At 41.3% G+C, this 18,266-nt stretch overlaps 1 protein-coding gene across 1 annotated transcript in view; it reads right to left on the bottom strand.

Annotated features, from left to right (window-relative positions):
* Positions 1-862: 862 nt before the first annotated feature.
* LOC126210393 (luciferin sulfotransferase-like) overlaps positions 863-18,266 on the bottom strand; it is a 98,386-nt gene continuing 80,982 nt past the window's right edge. Inside the window, exons 6-7 of the mRNA XM_049939623.1 lie at positions 11,101-11,195; positions 863-1,234 (exon numbers count right to left, since the gene is read on the bottom strand). Coding sequence (XP_049795580.1) covers positions 923-1,234; positions 11,101-11,195 — 407 coding nt within the window. The 3' untranslated portion in view covers positions 863-922. The remainder of the gene's footprint in view (positions 1,235-11,100; positions 11,196-18,266) is intronic.

Below are 18,266 nucleotides of genomic sequence, written 5' to 3' on the forward strand. Positions count from 1 at the left end.
TTAATGTAAGCACGAATGTCTTATATGAGTGGAATATTAAATCTTATAGTAAAATGAATACTAAGTATGAAGCAGTGTACTAAAATAATGTACTTGTATTCTACATATGACAAACAGACCATGGGTTATAATGTCTTTCTTAGTATGTTTATATTGTTAATTTCCCATGTTTAATCATTCATCAGCATTTCAAAACAATGGGAATGCAAAACCGTTGAGTTAGGTTAATTTTATATTTTGTATAAGAAAATCCAATAACATTAATCGACTTTGAGTTCCATCTGCATATGAATCTCCCTCCTCAGTGCCCAGTGAAAGTGTGACATCATCAAAGCAGTGCTAAGTCCTTGAGTTCATGAAGGCAGTGGCTGTATTGCTGACAAAGCAGTGGTGCACTTGCATTTTTCAGTGCCTATTGTCTCTGGTGGAGGAGCAGCTGGGGAAAGATTACTCACTCGTTGTGGGTCTTGGGCCAGAGGCAGAAGTGGCCATGTTTGGCCAGGTACACAGCAGGCACTAGAACAGAAGACGACAAGGTGCTTAGCATAGAACTGGAAGATAAGATCATAGCACTCGTCAATATGCTGGTGATGATATGCTAGCCTCAGCTCGAAACCAAGCTCCTAGACAACATAAAATGAGGGAATCCGTGCTGTTGTAGAAAAGACACAAAAGTGCTACAGTGCTCAGTCAGTCACAGCCAGGGTCTTAACAGAGATTTCTACTGGCCGTAAGAAAAACGCCAGATTTCCATCCCCTCATCTGCCATAGTCAAACGAGAATAACATAGGTAAAGCACAAAAGTACAAGGTTCTCCCCTCTACCCCCATAAAATCTGTCAAATGAAACACTCAAGACACTGTAAAGGTGAGTGAAACGTTTTTATTAGTATTTTACAGGTTTGGGTTGGAAAGGGGCGCCCTCAGCTGGGGCCGGTATAGTCCGAGTCCTGCAAGCACTGCTCGGTCCAGTCGTCGATCTTCTGGAGCATGTCGTCGGAGAAGCCAGTGAGGCCACCGCCCAGGATGCCAGAGCGGATGAAGTGCTTCCCTAGAGAGGCGGCCGGCACCAGCCCGGCTTCCTTGCGCAGGTGCTCCACCATTGGCTGGTAGTTGGCGTTGGGGTTGGCGCGCATCTTCTCCACGCTTAGGTGGTCCAGCATGCGGGGCAGCTGTTTCTCTGGCACTGGTTTTCCCAGGAACGCGCCCAGTCTGAGGATCACAGACGTCAGATCCTGCAAAGAAATGTGAAGGGGCTGCTGAAATTCAGTAAAAGAGAAAGCATCTTTTCGACAGCTGTGTACACATTTTTTCTGTCCGGTCCCGATACGAATGTGTAATCCATAACCAAAGTTGTTGAGTGCTTGGCAAGGAATAAAAACCAGTTGCATGAACTACAAAGTCAGTGTCCAAAGCAGTGTCATTATTGGAATAGCAGCAATGTGTGACTGATAGAAATTCATATAACGTACTTTATGAGACTGCAATATTGGATGCCTATGTGACCCCATTCCTGTGAGCAGAGATGTGCAAAATAGTTTTTTTAAAAGTATTTAAATTTTAAATACAGATGCTTTTTTTCTGCTTCAAATGTAAATACAAAATGGTTTTAAATAAAAATATTTAAATCAAAAATGGAAATCACACATTTTCAAAGACACCTTTATTCAAATAAAGTACCTCTAGTTAGTGAAAAATTTACATGCCATTTAATTCACTGATTCTAACACCAATAATAGCTCAAATATTTCAGTTTTCAAGTCCTGTTTATGTGGCAGTATTACTATTCCATCAAACGAAAGTAGTGGTTCAACAGTAGCACAACTTGGTAACACAGATGGATATCTCTTCAAGGTGTCTAGACTATTTTCATTATCTTTTAAATATTGCATTGTTTCCAGATCTATTGCAATGTTGCCACTATCACTGGTCTACAGAAGACTCAGAGTCCTCAAAAAACATATAATGAGGTTCAAACTCTTCTTCTTGTTCAGAATGTTGCAAGTTCTTCCCATCTTCTTTTTCTTGTTTGATCTTCTGCACTTGTGAAATAAATAGTTCCTTGAAGTATACTCTGCTCGCCTCAGGTACCCATTTTCATTTGAAAAAAAGAATAAGCTACAGGTGCTAATATGCCATCCTTTGCGTTTTGTTCCATCAATTTACAGAATCTCTCAAAACGCCGATTAAGACTTCCTTTAATAACTTCTACAACCACACCACAATGTATAGGTCTATCCTGTTGCAAGCTGCTTAGCATTCTTTCCATTCTCATTAGCTTAGGCAAGAGACATCCTGAGTAGGTATATTAGTCCCTTTTTCCGATGCCATTAGCAATAGAGTTTGAACTATTTATGTATTTGTTAATAAATTGTATTTCAATTTCGTTAAAAGCTGCTGATCAGAGTTTCCTTAAAGTTTCATTTAGAGTATCTTTGACTGTGAGTAGATCTTGAACCAAATTATAGTATGAATTACACATGTTAGACATGTATACGAAGAGGATTTTTCAGGTGATCCTAAATAAGTTTCATAGGCTTTAGGAAAACTTGAACACAGATTCCAAAGTGCTTGATATTTTGACATGGCTGCACTATAAACTTCTTTGTATGAATTACTTTGAGATCAGGCCTTATACACAGCTCTTAAGACTTCTGAATGTAATGCTTGCGACCTCATTCCCTCCTTCATTCAATTCTTTTGGCGTTATCAGTTGATTTCGGTACATTTTACATTAAACAAACAGTAATGATAGACATAGAATGTCTAGTCAAGTCTTATTGCCTTTTCTAATCATTAGTGTCATGGTTACATTCACTTGACAGGTACACCTTCGGTGAATATTGCACAATCTGTATCTGTCGTGGAACCATTTTTGTTTAAACAAATGGCTCATTAAATGAATGAAAACTTTGAAGTATGAAATAAAAAAATTGAAGACTAGCATTTCCCACTCTACAAATACAAAATATCTGTATTTTAAGTACTTCATATGAAACAGAAAACGTTTTTTGAAAAAAAGTATTTCAATTACAATATAAAGTTTGCTATTTTGCATTTTGTATTTGTGTTTCAAATACATGTATTTCACGTAGTTCACATCTCTGTCCTTGAGAGCAAATTGTCCCACAAGAAATGCTTATTGTGCCCCTGAAAGCGACTGATAATTGCAAGATACAGCACCTCTGAGCACCTGATGGGGATACTACAGCATCTACGCTCCTGAAGCGTAGATGGAGGAGGGTACTTTGGACATAACTACGTTTTTCCCCTTTCCTGTTCCATTCACGAGTAGTGCGTGGAAAATATGATTGTTCATAAAGTTCTGTGTGGTCATGATAATTTTATAAGACGTTCGTTCCTCGTCACTTTCTGGAACGTAGTATATCGAAATTTCAACAGTAAAATTCACTATTATGTGCAATGCCTCCCTCTTAGCGTCTGCCACTGGGGTTTGTTAATGATTTCACCAAAATCAGACGAAAACTGTTATTCCACAACCAAGAAAAATACCTGGACAGCATGACATACTCAACATTATCTAACTAGTGACCAAGATGAGCACTCCTATCTGGGCTGCAGAGTATACCTCATGAACAAGACACAGTTACTGACAAAAGATGCTAAATATAGGTAAAAGTTTGCAGAATATATCTCCACAATGGAACAAATGAAAATATGACATGGAAAAGGAGAATAACAAAAAGAAGGAAAAAGGAGAAAAATACACACATCAAAAAAAGTTCTGCATCACCTCGCTTCCGAGAGTTCCGGAACCCGCACAGAAAATTGGCATAGAGATCATCCTCACATCCAACAATTTTAACTGCAAACACAGACAATACAAGGAGCTGCAAATCATAATTATGGATAAACATCATTTCCGCCTTTTTTATTGCTCATGAAAACCACACATTGAATGTTGTACCACCATACACCGAGATCTTCAGAGGTGGTGGTCCAGATTGCTGTACATACCGGTACCTCTAACACCCAGCAACACGTCCTCCTGCATCGACGCAGGTTAGAGGTTCTCGGGAAAACACAAGAAGGGTTCAAATGGTTCAAATGGCTCTGAGCACTATGGGACTTAATTACTGAGGTCATCAGTCCCCTAGAACTTAGAACTATTTAAATCTAACCAACCTAAGGACATCACACACATCCATGCCCGATGCAGGATTCGAACCTGCGACCGTAGCGGTCGCGCGTTTCCAGACTGTAGCGCCTAGAACCGCTCGGCCACTCAGGCCGGCCACAAGAAGGGCTTCAGTCACAAAGGGAGCAGGCTGAACACAGGAAGAACGTAGACCCAGGAACCATTGGTATAACAGTTGTAAATTGTTGTAGCTGCGTTGGGAAAGTACTAGAGCTCCAAGCGCTAATAGAAAGCACTGATGCTCAAATCGTTATATAAGCTCAGCCGAAATTTTTGCGAAGAACCTAACGGTGTTCCGAAAGGATAGGCTAAACAAGGTTGGCGGTGGCGTGTTTGTTGCTGTCAGAAATAGTTTAACTTGTCGCGGAATTGAAGTAGATAGTTAGTATGGGCAGAGGTCATTTATGACAACCGAAATAAAATAATAATTGGATCCTTTTACCGACCTCCCAATTCAGATGATACAGTTGCTGAAAGGTTCAAAGAAAACTTGAGTTTGATTTCAAACACGTACCCGACTCATACGATAATAGTTGGTGGTGACTTCAATTTACCCTCAATATGTTTGCGAAAATAAATTTTCAATTACGGAGGTACGCATAAAATATCATCCGAAATTGTGCTAAACGGATTCTCTGAAAATTATTTCGAGCACTTAGATCATGAGTCCACGCGAATAGTAAACCATTGTGGAAACACTCTTGACATATTAGCATCAAATAGTCCTGTGTTAATAACGGGCATTAAAACCGATTCCGGGATTAGTGAACACAGGGTCGTCGTAGCGAGACTGAATACTGTAATCCCCCAAACCTCGAAAAATAAGAGAAAAATATACCTATTCAAAAAAGCAGTTAAAAATTCACTTGACGCCTTCTGAGAGACAATCTCCACTCATTCCAAGTTAATAATATAAGTGTAGACCAGATGTGGCTTAAATTCAAAGAAATAGTATCGGCAGCAATTGAGAGATTTGTACCAAATAAATTAACAAACGACGGAGCTGATTCTCCTTGGTACACAAAACGGGTTAGAACACTGTTGCAGAAACAAGGAAACAAACATGCCAAATTTAAACAGACGCAAAATCCCCAAGATCGGCGATCCTTTACAGAAGCTCGAAATTTAGCGCGGACTTCAATGGGAGATGCTTATAACAGTTCCCACAACGAAACTTTGTCGCGAAACCTGGCAGAAAATCGAAAGAGATTCTGGTCGTATGTGAAATATGTTAGCGGCAAGAAACAATCAATGCCTTCTCTGACCGATAACAATGGAGATACTAACGAAGACAGTGATGCCAAGGCAGAGTTACTAAACACAACCTTCCGAAATGCCTTCACAAAAGAAGACGAAGTAAATATTCCAGAATTCCAATCGAGAATAGCTGCCAACATGAGTAACGTAGAAGTAAATATCCTCGGAGTAGTGAAGCAACTTAAATCACTTAATAAAAGCAAGTCTTCTGGTCCAGACTGTATACCTATTAGGTTCCTTTCGGAGTATGCTGATGCATTAGCTCCATACTTAACAATCATGTACAACAACCGTTCGCTCGACAAAAGACCCGTACACAAAGACTGGAAAGTTGCACAGGTCACACCAATATTCAAGAAAGGCAGTAGGAGTGATCCACTAAATTATAGGCCCATATCGTTAACGTCGATATGCGGCTTGGAACATATATTGTGTTCGAACATTATGAATTACCTCGAAGGAAATGGTCTATTGACACACAGTCAACATGGGTTTAGAAAACATCGTTCCTGTGAAACACAACTAGCTCTTTATTCACATGAAGTGTTGAGTGCTATTGACAAGGGATTTCAGATCGATTCCGTATTTCTGGATTTCCGGAAGGCTTTTGACACGGTACCACACAAGCGGCTCGTAGTGAAATTGCGTGCTTATGGAATATCGTCTCAGTTATGTGACAGCATTTGTGATTTCATGTCAGAGAGGTCACAGTTCGTAGTAATTGATGGAAAGTCATCGAGTAAAATAGAAGTGATTTCTGGCGTCTCCCAAGGTAGTGTTATAGGCCCTTTGCTGTTCCTTATCTATATAAACGATTTAGGAGACAATCTGAGCAGCCGTCTTCGTTTATTTGCAAATGACGCGGTCGTTTATCGACTAAAAAAGTCATCAGAAGATCAAAACAAACTTTATAATGATTTAGAAAATATATCTGAATGGTGCCAAAATTGGCAATTGATCCTAAATAAAGGAAAAATGTGAAGTCATCCACACGAGTGCTAAAGCGAATCCGTTAAACTTCGGTTACACGATAAATCAGTCAAATCTAAAGGCTGTAAATCCAACTGTATACCTAGGAATTACAATAACGAACAACTTAAATTGGAATGAACACATAGAAAATGTTGTGGGGAAGGCTACCCAAAGACTGCTTTTTATTGGCAGGACACTTAGAAAATGTAACAGACCTACTAAGGAGGCTGCCTACACTACGCTTGTCCGTCCTCTTCTAGAATACTGCTGCGCGGTGTGGGATACATACCAGATAGGACTCACGGAGCACATCTATAAAGTTCAGATAAAGGCAGCACGTTTTGTTATATGGAAAAGAAAGGCGTTTTTCGTTGCGACGGAATCTTTTCACCAAATTCCAATCACCAACTTTCTCCTCCGAATGCGAAAATATTTTGTTGACACCGACCTACGTAGGGAGGAACGATCACCACGATAAAATAAGGGAAATCAGAGCTCGTACGGAAAGATATAGGTGTTCATTCTTTCCGCGCGCTATACGATATTCGAATAATAGAGAATAGTGAAAGTGGTTTGATGAACCCTCTTCCACGGACTTAAATGTGATATTTCATATCAGTGCACACTCCTCTGCAGAGTGAAAATCTCATTCTGGAAACATCCCCCAGGCTGTGGCTAAGCTGTCTCCGCAGTATCCTTTCTTTCAGGAGTGCTAGTTCTGCAAGGTTCGCAGGAGAGCGTCTGTAAAGTTTGGAAGGTAGGAGACGAGATACTGGCAGAAGTAAAGCTGTGAGGACCTGGGTGTGACTCGTGCTTCGGTAGCTCAGATGGTAGAGCACTTGCCCGCGAAAGGCAAAGGTCCCGAGTTCGAGTCTCGGTCGGGCACACAGTTTTAATCTGCCAGGAAGTTTCATATCAGCGCACACTCCGCTGCAGAGTGAAAATCTCATTCTGGAAGCGTCTGTTCTGGTTCGCGTTTCCAGTCACGCTGTCTGCAACGTTTTTATCCCTTCTGTGAAAGAGTTACAAGCAGCCAGATCAAACGTCGATAAGGAAAACGCAAGAAAATACTTTCGGCTCATAGTGCAATGGTGAAAAACTTTCAATGCTGCACAATAGGTAATGCCTCTTTCCGTTGCAAGCAAGTTTTGGGTTTCTAGGAATACATAACTTTATCTATGAAATGCTACATTTGCATACCTCTTGAGTATGACACAGCATACCAATTAAACACACACTCAATCGAAATCTAAGTGAGGAGTATTTTCCTAATTTGGTCCGATAGAGGCAAGCTTGTGTACAGATACTCAGCTTTATTAAAACAGACTTTCATCATAAGGTTATAGTGGGTAGTATTATTTCATTTCTTATAATACAGTGCACAATTTTCGTAGGGTTTCTTTTAGTGTTGCTTAAACAATAGTAGACATGAGAGAGAAATTAATCATCAACAATATATGCGAATTATCTGATGTTATGTATTAACAGTCTGACAATGCACATGCAGTTTATCGATTACATGTAGAAAACTTGTTCTGAGTTAAAGCTGTCAAAGAAGGTTCGAAGAAGAGTAAAATGCCACTACCACATGACAGCTAATGTAGATAATACTTTTCTGACGTATTTTGGCACGATGTGCTCTCCCCATACATAATACAAAAGTTTCGAGATGCATCTGCTGCCTGGCCGTCTATTAAACCTGAAAAGAACAAAATGCTGCAGAAGTTGGCCCTCTTTCCACATGCGACTTTTTCGGGTTGAGAAGTGAAGGGAATTATGTTCAAAGTTCCATTAGATTGATAATTCAGCAGAAATCAGAATTGAGTTTTCAAAAATGTAGCAATCAATGTATTTGAACTCATGACGTTTTGTCTACAGTGTACTACACTTAACGTTACACTTCTAGCTGAACCGTAGCTACAGCTGCTCTGGAAATCAACAACAATTCCTCCAGAACTTCTGCATTCCACAGTGTTGTGAGGTAATGCACAAAGCCGGATGTAGACTTCTGAGAGACAGACAGTTACAGCTTTTCTTTTGCACTGCACGACGTTTTCAACAAACAGAAAGCGCAATAGAGTAGCTCAAGTGGAAACGAACACTTCCTATTTAAATTTCTGCATCCTACACTGTTCGCAGTTCTGTGTAGGTGGCAGTTGTGTGATTTTATTTCGGTGATTACAAAATAGAATCGAATGCATGCACTGGGGAGCCAAGGCAACTAGCTCATGGCGATTCGGTCAACCAAGTAAATGAATGTACTGAACATGCTGCAAACCACTACAGGGGGCCTGTGTGTCAGAATTCTCATCCAGTGCGGCGCAACGGTATTGCAATAGAAAAATAAGCAGCGGAGAAGAGGATGAGGTGGTTTGTTGGATTGCTGCTAGATTCATATACTCATGATCTGGGTTCGATTCCAACTTCTGCCGATGATTTTTGATAGGAAGAGACAGATTCTCTTCCTTCTGGCTACGCCAAGTGAAGAAGGTATAATGGCATTGTGGTCTGAAATTCACATTAAACATAATATTCCTTTTCTACCAGGTAGACATTAGGTTGAACCACAACAAAGTCAGGAGTGGCGACCTTTCTTATGCTAGTTATTTATTCCTAGTGACGAAACAAACACTATGTAGGGTGACAGGACACTTATTCCATCTTTTATTTGAGCTTCTGTATGTCAATAAAATTGGTTCTGAACTGGGAATGCAACTCAGACCGCCCTTAACGCGGAATTTGATCCCTTCGTGACAATACAGCTCGACTACAATTTGTTGTTTGTTCAAAACTGCAGATTCCTTAACATCTCCACATATTGCACGTGAATGGGTTCGAATCCTGGCCCGGCACTAAAGTTTTCATTATGTATTATCAAGCTCTAGCATGAGAACACCTATCTGCTGGTGGATAATAATTTTGATTTTTAATGTATTTTCAATCGTTGTCAACACTAACGATATCTGACGTTCTTGACCTCCAGTGAGACACAGAACTATTTGTGAGATCACTGTAAGTTCAAGGATGTTATTCCGTGCTGCTGGTGGAGAAAAATTCGGTAGCTGACGTCTATTTGTGTGTAGTCAACAACGATATTTGTGGGGTCGATTACCAGTCAGCACTGAACTCTTCGTCGTATTATTTCTAGTTCAAACATGCTAACATGTCGCTGCTGGTGTAACAAACCCATATTTAACGTTCGTTTTCTCTAGAATATAACAGCGATAGGGCTGGGTTGGAGTTCTGGGAAGGTTCAAAAAATGGCTCTGAGCACTATGGGACTTAACATCTATGGTCATCAGTCCCCTAGAACTTAGAACTACTTAAACCTAACTAACCTAAGGACAGCACACAACACCCAGCCATCACGAGGCAGAGAAAATCCCTGACCCCGCCGGGAATCGAACCCGGGAACCCGGGCGTGGGAAGCGAGAACGCTACCGCACGACCACGAGATGCGGGCAGTTCTGGGAAGGAAAAAATTAATGTTTCGTCTCGTCATTTCAGTTAAAACATCTTGCTACTGCCGAGAAAATCTGATATGTCACAGTTGATTGTGCTTCGATAACAATCCGATTAGGTTCTGGGTTCGATCCCTGTCCAACACACAGCTTTACCTCACGGCATTTCAAGTAAGTTACTTGTGAAGAAGCAATATTTAACATCTCTCGTAGTTCGTTAACAGGGACAATAGATGCTGAGTAGGAATTCGCGTCCGTTAAAAATGTTTACGTTATGTAATTTAAAGTTGATATTCCCTAACTGATACTGTCTAAAATTGAGGTATATCACTCTCTGTATGCCTAGTCAGGAATGACTGTTAGTTTCCGTCAGTCACGAAATCTTTGCTTAGTCTGCATGACATGGGTTTGAATCCATATGCAGAACGAGACGGTTCGTCGTGTCATTTGAAGTTCATACTTATTCTCAACTACCAGCTCGTGAATAACTTAAATTTTTAATGTCATTTTGTGTTAAATAATAGGTACGGTATGTTACTTTGTTGAGGAAATCATCTTACTACGTGTATTACTTATCTGACGTAATGATGAGAGCGGTAACATTTCAGGTATGTCATTTATTGTAATAAATGTGAGCTTACAAGCCTTAAGGACAGTCTTATCTGTGATAAGGTGTTCCCTGACATTTGTCGTATCGTGGTATTACTTTACATCTTGAGTTATTGCGATACAGAGCAGTGTTTTCTAGTGGTGACTTGTTGGAACCATTTTCAATAGTCAAACCACTGTACCGAGGAGCGATTAGAGGACCTGCTAGACAGCTGCGTTATGAGGGTTGTATGCGAATCAGGCGAAATGCAATTCAGGTCTTTCGGATACTTGTGAGAACGACTGTACATGTGCATCACTCCTACCGATTTCTGACCAGTTCGGATAATTCCTTCATGATGCATGGTTTTCTTTTGTCTTAGAGGTTGGGTTGGGTTGTTTGGGGGAGGAGACCAGACAGCGAGGTCATCGGTCTCATCGGATTAGGGAAGGACGGGGAAGAAAGCCGGCCGTGCCCCTTCTAAGGAACCATCCCGGCATTTGCCTGAAGCAATTTAGGGAAATCACGGAAAACCTAAATCAGGATGGCCGGACGCGGGATTGAACCGTCGTCCTCCCGAGTGCGAGTCCAGTGTGCTAACCACTGCGTCACCTCGCTCTGTTTTGTCTAAGAGTTTATATGGGCTACGCAATATATACATACCGACTTCATGTCTTCGTAGCTGTAGAACAGGACATTCGGCTCATTTCTGATGTTCCAGAAGTCGAGGACGTGACTCCAGAAAGGGCAGTACATGGCTGCAAGTAGAGGATCACACTATAAAATGAGGCACATTGTTTCATTATCTTATTAAATTACATGCAAAATATGTGTCGGTTGTGACTCACAACGCAAACAAGAGACTGGTACAACTCATCCTATGTCGTTGCCTTGGTGTAAACAGGATAAATTATCGTTACAGTGAGATTTTTGTTTACAGGTTAAAGATTGTTCACTGGGTGTGAAATGGAAAATCAGCTGCGTTATAGAGGGTTATTGGTGGAATTTTTGTTTGGCTAAAACCCACAATGAGCATCAAAAATATTGCGATGCAACTTATTTTGGATAATGTCAGACATTCTGAAATTTCAACAAACGTATGGGGTCTGATCTTTCGGACATGTCTGATACAACAGAAAACATATATAGATGGTGATTCACGAAGACATGCAATATTTTAATATGTTATTCTACAAGTAAAACTAAAGAAAAAAAGTTCGTACAAACATAGGTCTGCAAATGTGTAGTTACGGAGTTACGGTTATAAAAGATTTTGCCTGAAATTTAGCAACTGCGCTAATATGAAGCTCTCGCAAAACTGTACCAGGTTAAAGTAAAGCACGGTGTCCGTTTATTTTGTTGTTATTGGTCTGCTGATGCTAATAAAACATGTCCCAGACGTATATCTGCAGTAGTTTTCCAGTTTGCTCGGAATGCCACAGGCTGTAAGGTGACGTTTGATGGTGTCTTTATATCGCAGGTGTTGGCCACCTTGCCGCCGCTTTCCACATGAGAGCCCTGAGTAGAACACCGCTTTGGGAAGTCTACTGTCGTCCATGCGTATGATATGGCCACTCCATCTCAGTTGCTGTTTCATTTAGAGAGTTCCAGTGCCAGGCAATTTCACGCGGAGCAAAATCTCCGTGTTTGGAACACGGTCTTCACATTCCATGCGGAGAATTGATCTCAGCGAAGATGAAATGTGTCTAGCCTCCTAATGTCAGCTTTATAACAACACCAGGTATCCGAGGCGTTGAGTTAAATTGGTAATATTATTGCTTTGTAAACCGCAATTTTAGTTTGTAGTCTGAGATCATGTGTTTTCCATACTCGGTGATTCAGTTTGCCGAAAACTGAGGCTGGATTGTCTATGCGAGCTGGAATTTCTGTTGTCAGGCTGTTGTCGCCTCTAATTTGGCTACCTAGATATTTAGCGTGTTGACTCGAAGAGAGCGCATTGGAGTATTCTTGTTGTTGTTGTTGTGGTCTTCAGTCCAGAGACTGGTTTGATGCAGCTCTCGATGCTACTCTATCCTGTGCAAGCTCTTTCATCTACCAGTACTTACTGCAATCTACATCCTTCTGAATCTGCTTAGTGTATTCATCTCTTGGTCTCCCTCTACGATTTTTACCCTCCACGCTGCCCTCCAATGCTAAATTTGTGATCCCTTGATGCCTCAGAACATGCCCTATCAACCGGTCCATTCTTCTTGTCAAGTTGGGCCACAAACTCCTCTTCTCCCCTATTCTATTCAATACCTCCTCATTAGTTACGTGATCTACCCATTTAATCTTCAGCATTCTTCTGTAGCACCACATATCGAAAGCTCCTATTCTCTTCTTGTCCGAACTATTTATCGTCCATGTTTCACTTCCATACATGGCTACACTCCATACAAATACTTTCAGAAACGACTTCCTCACACTTAAATCTATACTCGATGTTAACAAATTCCTCTCCTTCAGAAACTCTTTCCTTGCCATTGCCAGTCTACATTTTATATGCTATCTACTTCGACCATCATCAGTTATTTTTCTCCCTAAATAACAAAACTCCTTTACTACTTTAAGTGTCTCATTTCCTAATCTAATTCCCTCAGCATCACCCGACTTAATTCGACTACATTCCATTATCCTCGTTTTGCTTTTGTGGATGTTCATCTTATATCCTCCTTTCAAGACACTGTCCATTCCGTTCAACTGCTCTTCCAAGTCCTTTGCTGTCTCTGACAGAATTACAATGTCATCGGCGAACCTCGAAGTTCTTATTTCTTCTCCATGGATTTTGATACCTACTCCGAATTTTTCTTTTGTTTCCTTTACTGCTTGCTCAATATACAGATTGAATAACATCGGGGAGAGGCTACCACCCTGTCTCACTCCCTTCCCAACGACTTCTTCCCTTTCATGTCCATCGACTCTTATAACTGCCATCTGGTTTCTGTACAAATTATAAATAGCCTTTCGCTCCCTGTATTTTATCCCTGCCACCTTTAGTATTTGAAAGAGAGTATTCCAGTCAACATTGTCAAAAGCTTTCTCTAAGTCTGCAAATGCTAGAAACGTAGGTTTGCCTTTCCTTAATCTTTCTTCTAAGATACGGTGTACGGTCAGTATTGCGTCACGTGTTCCAACATTTCTACAGAATCCTAACTGATCTTCCCCGAGGTCGGCTTCTACCAGTTTTTCCATTCGTCTGTAAAGAATTCGCGTTAGTATTTTGCAGCTGGGCGTTAGTATTTTACAGCTGTGACTTATTAAACTGATAGTTCGGTAATTTTTACATCTGTCAACACCTGCCTTCCTTGGTATTGGAATTATTATATTCTTATTATACAAATAGCTTCGGGCAATCTACATTTCACTGTGTTGATCCTGCGATGTTCCTGTAGCAACTTGCTTGTCCTTTCTGTAGCTGTTTTGATAAACGATTGAAGTTTAATTTATGCTTCGGTATATGCCTTTGGTAACCATGTTTCTTTTTATGCTGTTTCCATCTGCACTGAAGCGCCAAAGATACTGGTATTCGCACGCGTATTCAAATACAGAGCTATGTGAACAGGCAGAATATGGCACTGCGCTCGGCACCACGTATATAGGACAGCAAGTGTCTGGCGCAGTCGTTAGATCGGTTACTGCTGCTACAATGGTAGGTTAGCAAGATTGAAGTGAGTTTGAACAAGCTGCTATAGTCGGGGCACGAGGAATGGGACACAGTATGTCCGAGATAGCGATGAAGTGGGAACTTTCCGTACGACCATTTCACGAGTGTATCGTGAATATCAGGAATCCGGTGAAACATCAAATCTCCGACATCGCTGCTGCCGGAAAAAGATCCTGCAGCAATGGGACCAACGACGACTGAAGAGAATCGTTCAACATGAGAGAAGTGTAACTCACATGCAGATTGCTGCAGATTTCAATTCTGGGCCATCAAGAAGTGTCAGCGCGCGAACCATCGATACGGGCTTTCGGAGCCGAAGGCCCACTCGTGTACCTTTGATGAGTGTACGATATGAAGCTTTACCCCTTGCCTGGGCCCGTCAACACCGACATTAGACTGTTGATGACTGGAAATATGTTGCCTGGTCGGACGAGTCTCGTTTCAAATTGTAGATGCAGACAGATGGGGTACGCAGATTACCTCCTGGGGGTGAATAAGAGACATACGAAAATTCCTGGCAGATTAAAACTGTGTGCCGGACCGAGACTCGAACTCGAGATGTTTCATATCAGCGCACACTCCACTGAAGAGTGCAAATCTCACTCAAGAGACATATGGCCGTACATATTTAATCACCACCATCATCATCATTGTCATCATTTAAGGAGTCATTCTTTTTGAGCTCTGTATATGAACTGACTGGGAAGAAACTCTAATAGTAGTACAATATGGACGAAAGTCTAGACGTAGCCGTACGAGAAGTAATGGGCTATGTGCAACAGCGAGCTTACCAAAAATGTTCTAAGACACCGGGGATAAAAGCGGGATTTTCTAAGGCTCATACCACGGATTCTATTCGTAATGAAAAGGTAGGGTTGAGCTTTTGGATAGCTTTTGCGCTTGGGACCATTCGTATACCCAACAGAAGGATCGTCTTAGCGTTACTATCCTACAGTACAGGGTGAAAGTATGTATATTACACATTTCCTCCTGCTTAGGCAAATGAACCAAATCTGTTGGTTCTTTTTGTGTTTAATGTGATCTACAGTGGGCTTGACTGGACTTGTGGAGGCACCATTACATCATAGGTGGTTCCTCGGAAAACCTCACAAAAAAGGGTTTTTTCCTGCGGACCAAAACCCAACCGTCGATTCCAAGACAGACATGCACAGCAAATGGCTGAAATTTTTACATGTTCTTAAGATTCAGACCTCGACCAATCTTGAAAATTTTCTCTATCCGTTTCTAAGACATAGAGGTTCAAATTTACCCTAATTCTACATCTACATCTACATTTATACTCAGCAAGCCACCCAACGGAGTGTGGCGGAGGGCACTTTACGTGCCACTGTCATTACCTCCCTTTTCTGTTCCAGTTGCGTATGGTTCGCGGGAAGAACGACTGCCGGAAAGCCTCCGTGCGCGCTCGAATCTCTCTAATTTTACATTCGTTATCTCCTCGGGAGGTATAAGTAGGGGGACGCAATATGTTTGATACCTCATCCAGAAGCGCACCCTCTCGAAACCTGGACAGCAAGCTACACCGCGATGCATAGCGCCTCTCTTGCAGAGTCTGCCACTTGAGTTTGCTAAACATCTCCGTAACGCTATCAGGCTTACCAAATAACCCTGTGACGAAACGCGCCGCTCTTCTTTGGATCTTCTCCATCTCCTCCGTCAACCCTATCTGGTACGGATCCCACACTGACGAGCAATACTCAAGTATAGGTCGAACGAGTGTTTTGTAAGCCACCTCCTTTGTCGATGGACTACATTTTCTAAGGACTCTCCCAATGAATCTCAACCTGGTACCCGCCTTACCAACAACTAATTTTATATGATCATTCCACTTCAAATCGTTCCGCACGCATACTCCCAGATATTTTACAGAAGTAACTGCTACCAGTGTTTGTTCTGCTATCATATAATCATACAATAAATGATCCTTCTTTCTATGTATTCGCAATACATTACATTTGTCTATGGTATGGGACAGTTGCCACTCCCTGCACCAAGTGCCTATCCGCTGCAGATCTTCCTGCATTTCGCTGCAATTTTCTAATGCTGCAACTTCTCTGTATACTACAGCATCATCCGCGAAACGCCGCATGGAACTTCCGACATTATCTACTAGGTCATTTATATATATTGTGAAAAGCAATGGTCCCATAACACTCCCCTGTGGCACGCCAGAGATTACTTTAACGTATGTAGACGTCTCTCCATTGAGAACAACATGCTGTGTTCTGTTTGTTAAAAACTCTTCAATCCAGCCACACAGTTGGTCTGATATTCCGTAGGCTCTTACTTTGTTTATCAGGCGACAGTGCGGAACTGTATCGAACGCCTTCCGGAAGTCAAGGAAAATGGCATCTACCTGGGAGCCTGTATCTAATATTTTCTGGGTCTCATGAACAAATAAAGCGAGTTGGGTCTCACACGATCGCTGTTTCCGGAATCCATGTTGATTCCTACACAGTAGATTCTAGGTTTCTAGAAACGACATGATACGCGAGCAAAAAACATGTTCTAATATTCTACAACAAATCGACGTCAGAGATATAGATCTATGGTTTTCGCATCTTCTCGACGACCCTTCTTGAAGACTGGGGCTACCTGTGCTCTTTTCCAATCATTTGGAACCTTTCGTTCCTCTAGAGACTTGCGGTTCACGGCTGTTAGAAGGGGGGCAAGTTCTTTCGCATACTCTGTGTAGAATCGAATTGGTATCCCGTCAGGTCCAGTGGACTTTCCTCTGTTGAGTGATTCCAGTTGCTTTTCTATTCCTTGGACACTTATTTCGATGTCAGCCATTTTTTCGTTTGTGCGAGGATTGAGAGAAGGAACTGCAGTGCGGTCTTCCTCTGTGAAACAGCTTTGGAAAAAGGTGTTTAGTATTTCAGCTTTATGCGTGTCATCCTCTGTTTCAATGCCATCATCATCCCAGAGTGTCTGGATATGCTGTTTCGAGCCACTTACTGATTTAACGTAAGACCAGAACTTCCTAGGATTTTCTGTCAAGTCGGTACATAGAATTTTACTTTCGAATTCACTGAACGCTTCACGCGTAGCCCTCCTTACGCTTTGACATCGTTTAGCTTATGTTTGTCTGAGAGGTTTTGGCTGCGTTTAAACTTGGAGTGAAGCTCTCTTTGCTATCGCAGTAGTTTCCTAACTTTGTTCTTGAACCACGGTGGGTTTTTCCCATCCCTCGCAGTTTTACTCGGCACGTACCTGTCTACAACGCATTTTACGATTGCCTTGAACTTTTTCCATAAACGCTCAACATTGTCAGTGTCGGAACAGAAATTTTCGTTTTGATATGTTTGGTAGTCTGAAATCTGCCTTCTATTACTCTTGCTAAACATAAAATCCGGTATGAGGTGACATCTAAATAATAAATAACGGCAGCAAATTGCTGAAATTTTAACGGTATGTTCTCTGGGTATTTATCTAGAAGAAACATCTCATTTTCAAATATCTTTATCCGTTATCGAGACACATCAAAACCTTTTTTTTTTTTTGGGGAGGAGGGAGTATGAAAACCCAGCCGGCCGATTCCCAGACGGCTATGCATAGAAAATAGGTTCACTTTATTCCTAATATCCTGATCTCGAACAATCTTGAAAATTTTCTTCGTACCTTCATCCGTTTCCAAGATAGAGAGGTTCAAAATTACCCTATTTATACACGTAAAATACGTACGCAAAATCCGGTATGAGGCGAAAACATAGTTTATAAAGTGACGTTGTACGGAGAAATATGCTAAAAAGTGTCTCCGTTATCACCTGGGAACTCCATGTTGTAGTACTAAGCGACATGCAATTTTTTTTGCGCGTAAAATTCGATCTGAGCTGTAAAATTACTGAGCAATACATGTCTTTTTATGTGAGTTAGGTGACCTGCTGTTGCAGGGGAAAGAAGAGAACCAGCGGAAAAATGCTCCTAATAGACCACAAAAAATGCGAATATATTCCTGTTTATTTAAAAGATTCGGAATGAAAACTGGGGTATCAGCTGCCTCATTCTACTTTCAGCAGTATCTTTGAAGATTGTCCCAAAAATTTTGGCATGCGAACATATTCGCACTTTTCTATGTAGAGAGAGAAGAAGACAGTGACAGTAGCAAAGAGACGTAAAAGTGATAAATAGTGGTAGATAGTAG

The sequence above is a fragment of the Schistocerca nitens genome, chromosome 10 (assembly GCF_023898315.1).
Source record: "Schistocerca nitens isolate TAMUIC-IGC-003100 chromosome 10, iqSchNite1.1, whole genome shotgun sequence".
Lineage (NCBI taxonomy): Eukaryota > Metazoa > Arthropoda > Insecta > Orthoptera > Acrididae > Schistocerca > Schistocerca nitens.